Below are 10,760 nucleotides of genomic sequence, written 5' to 3'. Positions count from 1 at the left end.
TTTCATGGCCGAATATCTCAAGAGAGCAGCCAGACGCCTCTCGAATATCTTCGGAACAGCTCCAAATTACCAACAACAAGCAGGGGTGAGTAGAACATCATGTTATAATGTGAAATCAAGGGCCCAATGTCAAAAAAACGGTCTTGTCCTTTAATAGTGTAAAAACAAACAAACTAGGGTTAGGCTTATTTCTTCTGGAATTAATGATAGCACTGGATTACAGCTCTGCTGTACTGCCTTTACTGGTAATGTCATAAACGCCAATCATCATTTCACCTTGCTGAGCCTTTTTAACTGTGAGACCAAAGGAACAAATAGCTGAAATATAAAGCCTGAACTGTTTCTCAAAAAACCAAAAAGGCACAAATTGAGAGTTCATCCAACTTTATTAAGATATGTGAGGGTCACAGGGCAGCTAGCCATGCAGAGAACTAGCCAAGTAGTGTGCAGTTGGGTAAGATTGGTAATACAGATCCTGAGCCAAACCTGGTTCCAGTCAGTGAGTATAATGTGTTGGAGTAGCATGGTGTAGGCTGACTTCACACGGGCACTTTGCAAGTTCAGATTCAAATTTTTGCTTCAGTACTGGTTAACAGACATGTGTCGCTACACTGGAAATAAGCTGAGTACAAAGGAAAGGAAGTGACTAGAACTGTTGTGCATAGTATCTGGAAAGTTCTGTGCTGACAAGAATAGATGGTAATTGAGAAAAGAGATGCAGACATACATTGGAACAACAGACTGTTATCTTCTGCACGTTATAACTGTGAAATTAATGCCCTCAGCTGACTCCTGAAAAGCTGTAAAACTCTTAGTCAGAGTGCTATTCGGAGCCAATAAATAAAGCATCTTAAAAGGCTATTTACAAGTTATGTTGTGTATGTATGTATGTATGTATATGAAGTTATTGCCACAACAAGGGTAGTTTTATCACTGCCTCATAATTTATAACGAAAGAGCAATAAACCACAGTCTCAAAGACATGAAATTAATCGTGTGTGTGGGAAAATTCAGAATCGTATTCAGCTGATGTTTGGTAAATTACTTTTTTGAGAAACTATAAGTGTGACAGCAATCACCAATTATTATTATTATTATTATCATTTTTTGCAAATAACAGCACAGAATGTGGCTTTTAATCAACGATCCTGGATTATCTCTTTGCTCTGCTGTTCCCTGCTGGGAGCAGATCAAAGTTTGATCTTCACAACCACACATGATAATAGTACAGGACATTACATATAGATAGAGGACAGGCAGAATACACTGACATGTGCAAGACGCTTTAGCTTAATTTTAGACCTACGTGGTAGAGAGTGAAATATAAAATCTGCACGTGTTAATGTGTGGAGGGAGTGCGACTGAAGGGCGAGGTAAAAACTCCCCGAGGTGCATGCAAATAATTTGCCACATCAGACCTGTGAGGAGCACAAATGTACCATGTTCTGATCACCAGAGAGTAGTTTGTGCTGCTGAAAACCCTACTGTGGGTGTGCGTGTTGTGACTTTCATTTGACCAAGATGTCGAGAGAAGGCTTACATTTTTTACATAATGTAATACCTGAATCAATTCTAGTTAGAAGAGAAATGACAGGTCTGCACATCATGAACCTGAATTAAAGCCACAAACGCAGTCAGAACAGACAAAACTTGACCGTTACGGTTTATACACACAGCTGAAATCTACTAAACTCATTCTGTTCAACCAAAAAGTGTTTACACAAGCAACAACAATAAAACAGCTTTTTTTTTTTCCTTTCTCAACACAAAAAGATTAAGACAATTTGCTCTAAATGGCATTTAAGCTTGGGCATGCCTTGACATCATAATAAAGAAGTCCTGTCTCGTTTTTCGCAAGGGGGTGGCCAGTGGAGATGGGTAGTGAGGTAGCCAGACTTCCTTTACACTTATCCCCTTTGATATATTGCTACATTTCACTTGTGAATGTACATGTCACCACAAAAAGTGAAGTTGTGCTACAAGAAAAGTAGCTCTAAAAGAAGCTCCTGCGTATCTGAAGTGCTAACCCTTAAAGTCTTCTGCAGCAAAAAGAAAAGCTGCGGGGTGTTGTCCACTCAAGCTGCTAATTCGCTGTCTCTTTTTAAGGGGTGGAGGTGGGTGGTTGTCAGTGAGGTGCTGGCTAAACACTCCTGAGTATTCCTCCATCATTGTGATCACCTTTAACAGACTGATGGTCAAGGAGAAATGTGTCCGTCATATTTCTAGCAGATTCTCCTCAGGAACCAGGCCCCTCTTCTTCCCGCTACTCATCCGGAGGAAGCCGTCAATCTCCTCGTTCTTCCCCACACAGATCTGTGGAGGGGGGGGTCAATGGGTGAGGAAAGGGAGGAGGGAGGGAGCAGGAGGATGAGCAAATGACAATCACGAATGTGAGAGAAAGCTTTTGGATTGGGGCGAACACTGAGCTTCGCTGAAAGCCATAACATGCTGTCCTCTGTAATCGCAGTAGTTTCTGCATTAATTTGCATACGCTCAGAAATATGCTTCGAGTTTGTGTGTGCATCCCAGAGGTGGGACATTTGTGTGCATTTTATGGTGTTCACCTGGGCCTCTTTCACAGTCATTTGGCCTTTGTCACGGTTGCCGTGGAAACCGGTGGTGACCTTCCACACCCGCTCACCAGGGCGAACCCGCTGCACGAAATTGGCTGGGAAAAATCCCACCTTGTCTCTGCTTTTCCCCTGGTAAACACACCCACACAGGGACACACGTACACAAACATTTGGTCTGCTTGTCTAAACAGATATTTACTGCCTGTTCTCAGGCAGATAGAACGGTAAAAGAAAAAAGAAAAAATTTCTTACAGTACAAAAATCTGATCCGAGTCTTAGTCCATTGAAAATGCACATTTTGCCATTTTGTTGTTAAATTAATCCACTGCATAGCAAAAACATGTCTGCTTCAGGTAGCATCATTTCTACACCCTGACACTTTTCTTTTTCTCTTCACGTGGCCCTCTCCCTAAATATGCATCACGTATAGACTGTTAGACAAAAATGCATTTGTATTTGTAAAGGGTCAATCCCATTATTCTCTTCAGAGAATCTGAGACAAGCATGCATAGCCCAGTTCTGGGGTCACATGAATTAAAATTTTCAACAGTTTTGCTTTAGTGCAATTGTTAGCAACTCAAACAGAGCACGTTAGACCAAAATAGATGAAGATTTCTTTGGTTTGAATATTACAGTTATTGCTTCCAGGTAATCTGCTTCTCTCATGAAAAATTAAACCTAACATAGTATCTTGTTTCAAGACATTTGAAATGGGTCTCTTATTGATTTATTTTTAAAACAAAATTCATATAGAAGTTTCCTAAATCACACATTAAAAAATAAAAGATTTCAGAGCTGATACATTATTGAAGTAAACATCCTTGTAATTTCAGTTTTTTAAATACTCGTCTCTTTTTGCATGTAAAGATTAAAATCTCCATCTGTATCATTTAAACCTGACTGCAGTCTGTCTTCTTCCTCGTTATAGTAACAAGTTCTTTGCTGGCAGCCACACCTGCTCTCTTTCAAGCACTCCTTAAGCTGATTCATCCTCATCCTCCTGGACCTCACTGCAGCTTTCGACACCATCAACCACACCATTCTTCTCTCCCACCTTGAGTCCTCCCTCAGCATCACTGGCACTGCACTCTCTTGGCTCAAATCATACCTCACAGACCGAGAACAATTCATCCACATCAACAACTGCACCTCCTCCACTGTTCCTCTGTCCTAAGGTGTCCCCCAGGGTTCGGTACTTGGTCCTCTCCTCTTCATACTTTATCTGCTCCCCCTTGGCAACATCATTCACCACCATAGCCTCCATTTCCACTGTTATGCCGACACCACTCACTCTTCTCTCTCCAAGTGCCTCGCCGTAATCAAATCCCAGATGCAGACCAACTTGCTCAAACTCAACTGTGACAAATCCAACCTGATTATTATCGGCCCCAAATCCCTCACCAAACCCACAGACAGTTTCTGCCTCACCAATGACAACTCCCCCGTTTCCATACCCCCACAGTTGGAACCTTGGAGTCATCTTTGATAGTAACCTCTCCTTTGACCATCACATAAGCCAAATCATCAGAACTGCTTTCTTTTATCTCAAGAACATTGCCCGACTCTGCCCATCACTCTCCTTCTCTGCTGCTGAAACCCTCATTCACGCCTTCATCACTTCCAGAATTGACTACTGCAACAGCATCTTCTACGGAACACCATCCAAAACTTTAAACAAATTACAGTACATCCAAAACTCAGCTGCACGTGCTCACCCGCACCCTTAATCACATCACTCCTGTCCTCCAGAACCTCCACTGGCTCCCAGTTCCACAGCGTATTCAGTTCAAAATCCTCCTTACACACAAAGCCCTCCATAACCAGACCCTGTCCTACCTCACTGACTTGCTCCATCGCCACAATCCTTCCCGCAGCCTCCGTTCATCAGATGCTAACCTCCTTACTCCACCATTCAGAACCAATCACTAAACCTGGGGCGACAGAGCCTTCTCTGCAGCTGCCCCCTCCCTCTGGAACTCTCTCCCCAAACACATCCGTGACTGAACTGACTTGTCCACCTTCATCTCTGACAAAAACACACCTTTTTAAAATCGCTTTTAATGTTTAACCTCAGTCTAATGTGTTTTTAGTGTACTATTTCATATTGTTTTGTTTTTATGTAGTGTCTTTTTAAATAAAATGTATTATTTATTATTATTTATCTTTGAAAGGAAGAATTCCAATTGTCTGACCGTAGGCCACATATATTTTAAGTGGAACTGTAGCATCTACTCAAAAGGCAATCTGGATATCAATATTTTATTTAAGCAAGCACTGGCTTAGTCGAAAGAACGAAAATATCATAGTTTTGTTCAATATTCAGTGGATAAAAAGCACTATAATGCACTGAAATAACCCACCTTCCACCAGTCTTCATTTGAGTCATCTGTCACTTGAACTCTGTCACCAGGCCTGCAGGAACAAACAGATTATCAGATTACAGCTAAATGTGACTTTAATTTCTAATAATGCCAAATATGAGGCATATAGCCAGTAGTTAGCTTAGCCTAGCATGTAGCTAGGCCTATCCAAGCTGCCATTGGGCGAGAGCCGAGTTACACCCTGGACAGGTTGCGAGTCCATCACAGGGTAGCTTGATTTTGTATTATGTTTAATGTTTTTCCTTTAACATTAAAGTTATACTGAAAGTAGTAGTGTAGCACAATTAGTAGTAGTGTGAGTAATGTAAAAGTGGTCTTCATTTATCAAAGTATGCTCAACGAACAGTCGAGTTCATGTTTGAGCTAAAAAGAGCCAAACGGTGCATCTCAAATATCTTAATGGACCCAGTAAGTATGTTCATGCTTATATGGGCTGCGCTGCCACAAGAAACAAGCTGCACCCGAGCTGCTGGTAAATTACAGGACTGCTTGTGAATCTATGCATATTTGCTGTGCCCCCGGTAGACTGCTTTGGTCATTATTGAAATGAGCTGGTTTTGTCTGTGTTTGTAGAATAGCTTATTTTTTAAGTCCCCCTGCAGAACTGTTTCTGATTTGCAAACAAATGCAATTTTGCTGTGCTTGGTAAATCTGCCCCTAAGCATCTATGTTCAAGCTGATTCAAGTTTTAATAAAGCAAAATCATAATTGAAAATTTTATATCAAGATTATCCTTTAGTCCCAATATAAAGTAGCCAGTGGGAAATAGTTCAGGCTTGTGCAGGTGCGTTGGCTCCCAACCACAATGCATGTTTTAAAAAACATCTCCATTGGTATTAGAAAAATTGCTCATAACAATTCATTATTCATTCATTATTTGATTGAGCCTGGGCTGATAAAATCCAAAACGAGGTGACAGAAATGTAACTCCAATCAGTGAATGTTAAGGGGTGACATTTCAGTCTTAGTCTCTTAATCTAAGTAGCAAATAATTAAGATATTTTCATATTTTCTATGAACCCTTAAGCGCTAGTGATATGTGAGACATTGCAGCTAGACTGCACTCACAGCCTCATGGTGATATATCACTATACTCTAGGTTTGCTAACTTTAACTTATAGTACTGCAAATCCCCCAGTGAAATCAATAAGTCTTCTGCCTTTGTGAATGCTAAGAAATGTCCCATGCTGTTGTCTTGCACAGATGAACTATGTCCTTTAGATTAGTTGACATTGTTGTATCAAACTCAGCAGTTTGTTGCACCAAACATACAAAAGCTATTTTTCTGTCACCTACTCAGTGCAGCGGTTTGTCTTTCCCAGCCCCCCCCCCAGTCTGAACCCAGCAAACCCCTACGATCATCCTGCTGAGGAGGCAGACGGTGTCTGAATGTCCTTTCTCACCTGGCTACTCTAATCCACATGAGTGCACATATACAGAACACAGAGAAATCTGACTTACTGCAGTTCCAAGTCGTTCTTCTCTTGAGGCAGAAATTTGTAGAGGGCCACATAAGTGTGAATGGAGTGAACCTCCACTCGCTTTGGAGTCTGGCAAAAAACAAAAATCAGAAAAGAAGATTTAAACTCAAGTGGAAGCATGAAACTGAGAGAAAAGAAAGTAAACGGTGAGAACAATTAAGTATAAATGCCAAGAAAATAAGGTGAAACAAGAGAAAAAAAAGTTAACACACCTTCAGGCTGACCCGGTCTTCTGAATCAGCCTTCTCGCTTTCAGGAGGGGTGAGCACTGGAGACAGAGACATGAACACATGAGAGGGGGGAAAAAGGGAAGACACAGAGCGGGAAAGACAATATGACAGAGACAGTGAAAGGTCACGTTTAAAAGGTAGACAGAGAAAAGGGAGAAAAGAAGGGATAAAGAGAGAGAGCTTATGTCTTTTTGTGACCAACAGAAGCAAGGCAAACTGGAAGGTCATGTACAGTAAAGTAGCAGCAGTGCAAACAGAGATGATCCTTTCTCCTGGGACTAAGGACAGAGAGGGAAAAGTACTGGGTACACACACATGCAAACGTCACCTCTATACTCTACCGAATAATATATTAATGCAGTCCTTTAACTCTTTGACATTTAGGTTGCAGCACTCCTTTACCAGAAGCCTGTCATATTATATAAAGAAGCTCAATATGTGTACTTTAATGACTACACTGCATCTTTCCAAAATAAAGTTTTCTTTAAGGACTCAGACTCTATTCTTTTAGAATGAAATCATTATAAAGGCATTCAATTAAAAAAAATCCTGTAATATGTTTGTGTGCTTTACTTTCTAGCACCAACGTTTTATCAATTCTTTGCTGCTCAGAAGCTTAGACACAATAACACTTTTAAGGGATACCTGCACATTTTGGAAAACACAAAAAGTATTGTATTTTCCACACTCAACATTACATATAAAGACAAATACCTGTTGGAAGTCTTTATGGTAATGCTAAATTTGAAGCTACACAATAATCAGTAAGTTATTTTAGGTTGGCATAAAAGAACAGGTGAAGACAGCTAAAAGCAAAAACAAGAAGCCAAATCCAACTACCAACAGCTCAAAGGCTCTGTGAATTTATTTCTCTTTTCTTTGGCGTAATGCCAGTGATGTACTTGGAGAAGGTGATCAACTGAGAAGCATGTCAAGGGAAACCAAAACACAGAATGAAAAATGCACATGCCCATTTATTGCCCAGATATGAAAAGTGTTTTCCAAGCAGACTGTAAAGGATACGTCTTCTCCTTATTTGTGTCTGCAAGTGAGTACATGTCTGCTCCAAATGTAAAAACAAAAATCTTCTGTTTCATGTAGTTTATGCTCAGAACTATTTTACAAACAGCCTCACAATGATAGCAAGAAGGCAAACTACACTGGAGTCTTCCCTGAAACTTTTTAAAAAAAGGAAAGAAATTACTACTTAAAACAGAAATTTATGAGGTGAGTTGAAAACGTTTTTTTTGCATTTGCATTTCTGAACTTAATATAACACCAGAATTGACCCAATAGTGAAACAGTGTCTAATGGTGTCTCTTTTACACTCTTTTTTTAGAAACTCAAAAAGGTAAATATATGAACTTACTTCCTGGAATCTCGTCTTCTTCTTCAGCGATAGGCTGGTTTTCTAGTTTGTCTTGCAGTTTTTCTGCCTGCAATAAAAAAAAACAAACAACAAAGTCAATAACATTTCTGATTTATATCAGTTTGAATTTCTAAGAATGACTCCAGCTGACTGTTCATTTTATACCTCATGGCAGGGTGATTCAGAGATACTGCCAAAGCTCGAGCGACTCATCTGAGCCAGTGATGTCCCATAGCGCAGAGCCTCATACACGGGGTCCACCATGACATTGTCTGCTTCTACGTACAACCAGGCAAAATGAAACAGAGTAATGTACATTACCTGCAATTTCAAAGACACACATACCTCTATATACAGTGGACTGTCTCGCATCATGAAATGAAGGGTGCAAACATGGCGACTGGCTCAGAATCCAGTTAATTGCTGTTGAGCTGAATCAGCCAGCGGTTCCATCACTCACCCTGGGCTGCAGGAGCTTCTCTGACAACACTCAGTGGATCAATGGTTAGCAGAGGAGAGCTGAAGTTTCTCTTAAACGCTCCTGTCTGACATATCAGAAGAGATGCAGGGAGAACAGAAGAGAAAGGAAGAAGAGTGAAAAGAGAGATGTTCTTTGAGGAACAGACTAAATGGCAGATGTAGTACTGTATTGGTAACTCAATCCTTATGTGGTTTCATCCAGGAAAAATGGGCCTACGGTAAATGTCATGAAACCTGAGGAGGTGAAAATGTTCCAATGTGGAAGCTATGGACTGAACCCAGTGCACTTCAGCTTGTGAGACAACATTTAAATAGACAATATATATGCTGCAAAATTAACCTAAAAAATATGTTCCCTGGGAGGACACGCATAGTTTTTTAATGATTTGTGACTTTAAATTGAAAAAACTGATTTATGTTTCCCTTTTTCCCCGAAAGTGTGAGTTGAGCATGTGCTCAGTGAAATTCACAGATATTTATTTGACTTGCTAATGTTCCGTCTTTACTTTGTTAAATCAAGTCTACATCTATGAAGCCTGAGATTAAATTCATTTGTAATATTCTGCCTCCCTTAAAATGCACTGTAAGGTCAAAAGAAAAGGGGAAAAAAATGGAAGAGCCAAATCTTTATAACAATTCCAACCTTTTCAACAGAACATTACAAGGTTCATAGCGTCAGAAATTGTTAATTAGATGGTGTTGTACTGGAGAGAAACACAAACCAAAGCCAACTCTGTGTCTACCACCGTTTTTTCCCCAGGTAATGAGGGTTAAATATGTTTTTTTGTTTGTTTTTTTTAAATATCTGAGCTCTTCCTTTTCATTAAGAAGAAGGATATTCGTGAGGTATTTTTTCCTTTTCCTTTTATAACCGTTTGGCAGCAAGCACGTACCTGACAGTAATGATCCAACGTCTAATCACCTGATGCATACAAGCAAATTGTTCTGGCAGATAAAGAGCCAGAATGAATCTCTTTCATACACTTTTCCATCTTAACACATGGATATGATCTATTTTTTAATTATTGCACTGACTTTGTGGGGCCAATGATATACTCGCCATTAATTCCAACTCGATTTTCAGTGGAAATGCCCTCAAACAATGCAATACACCTCCAATGAGAACAAGACTATACATTTGCCCTCAAGAACGTTTATCTACGTGGTCTGAGGCACTACAAAGGTCTATGTCTGTCAAATTGGAAATCAACCAGGGTACATCTGGTACTGTGCAGCTTTGATATCCGGCTCTGTTTCTATTCATAGCAAGAGAAATATGTTTAGCTCCACTGCATGACTTAGGAATAATATTACAAAGACCTGTTTTTGACAAACAGGCTGTGATGAGTTTGCTCTATCCTGCAAACACAAAGTTTATAAAGATAGTATCTGAGCTTTATTCATCTATTCCCTTTTCTTGTCCGGTAATAGATTCTAAAAAGAACATGACTCTGGCAAAATGTCTTCAATATTTCTGTCATTAAACATTTCAACTACCTCCTAATTGGCTTTTTAAAAGATTATGCATAATTTTGGATGATAAACATTGCATAAATAATGTTTATCAACACATCGGCTCTTAATTGAACTGATTTTGTGAAAGTAGATGATATTAAAAGTATAAAAGTCCCCCAAAGGTGAAATATTGCAAGTGAACATACAAAATAATCGAGGATGAACAAAGGTCTGTGTGAAAATGAGGCATGTCAAACTTAGCTCCGCAGTAACTCACAGATGTACATCTGGTCGCACACCAACAAGTACTTGTGGGATTTATGGAATTACAGGAAATAAATTCATTCTTGAAAGAATCAGTCTACAACTTTGCACAAACCGATTGACTGATACGTTTACCCAGAGGACACATTTAGTATCTACAATGAAACTAACAAGCTCATTCAGGGACATAAATTACACAAAATGCACTGCCAAGAAAAATGTCAAAATCAGTAGCCACAACAATTTCCACTGCAAATAAAACAGTTCAGCGGCACTGTGTGTGTGCATCTTTATGGAGCAATATTCAGCATATGTTAACATAGTTTGGAAGAGAATTAAGTTTTGTTTAATGATTTTTTAATGCATTTAAAAAATAAATCATGAGACCTTCACGTTTCCTGCCAGGAGGACATAAAATATCTCTGCTTTTACGATGAGCTTACTCATTTAAGCCGATTCATTAGAAAGAAATATCACCAAGAGAGGGTATACTAAAAGTTTTAAATTGTTAGAAGAAACGCTGTTAA

The 10,760-nt window shown here is 39.5% G+C and overlaps 1 protein-coding gene across 1 annotated transcript in view; it reads right to left on the bottom strand.

Annotated features, from left to right (window-relative positions):
- Window positions 1-378: 378 nt before the first annotated feature.
- The window catches only part of LOC142373809 (SH3 and cysteine-rich domain-containing protein 2-like), a 33,273-nt gene continuing 22,891 nt past the window's right edge, over window positions 379-10,760 (bottom strand). Inside the window, exons 4-11 of the mRNA XM_075457221.1 lie at window positions 8,495-8,579; window positions 8,200-8,312; window positions 8,035-8,101; window positions 6,648-6,703; window positions 6,416-6,504; window positions 4,934-4,985; window positions 2,565-2,702; window positions 379-2,313 (exon numbers count right to left, since the gene is read on the bottom strand). Coding sequence (XP_075313336.1) covers window positions 2,215-2,313; window positions 2,565-2,702; window positions 4,934-4,985; window positions 6,416-6,504; window positions 6,648-6,703; window positions 8,035-8,101; window positions 8,200-8,312; window positions 8,495-8,579 — 699 coding nt within the window. The 3' untranslated portion in view covers window positions 379-2,214. The remainder of the gene's footprint in view (window positions 2,314-2,564; window positions 2,703-4,933; window positions 4,986-6,415; window positions 6,505-6,647; window positions 6,704-8,034; window positions 8,102-8,199; window positions 8,313-8,494; window positions 8,580-10,760) is intronic.

This window comes from Odontesthes bonariensis, chromosome 23, assembly GCF_027942865.1.
Source record: "Odontesthes bonariensis isolate fOdoBon6 chromosome 23, fOdoBon6.hap1, whole genome shotgun sequence".
NCBI classification, from domain to species: domain Eukaryota; kingdom Metazoa; phylum Chordata; class Actinopteri; order Atheriniformes; family Atherinopsidae; genus Odontesthes; species Odontesthes bonariensis.
Note: the sequence above shows the minus strand (reverse complement) of the source record. Positions and strands in the feature narration are given on the sequence as shown.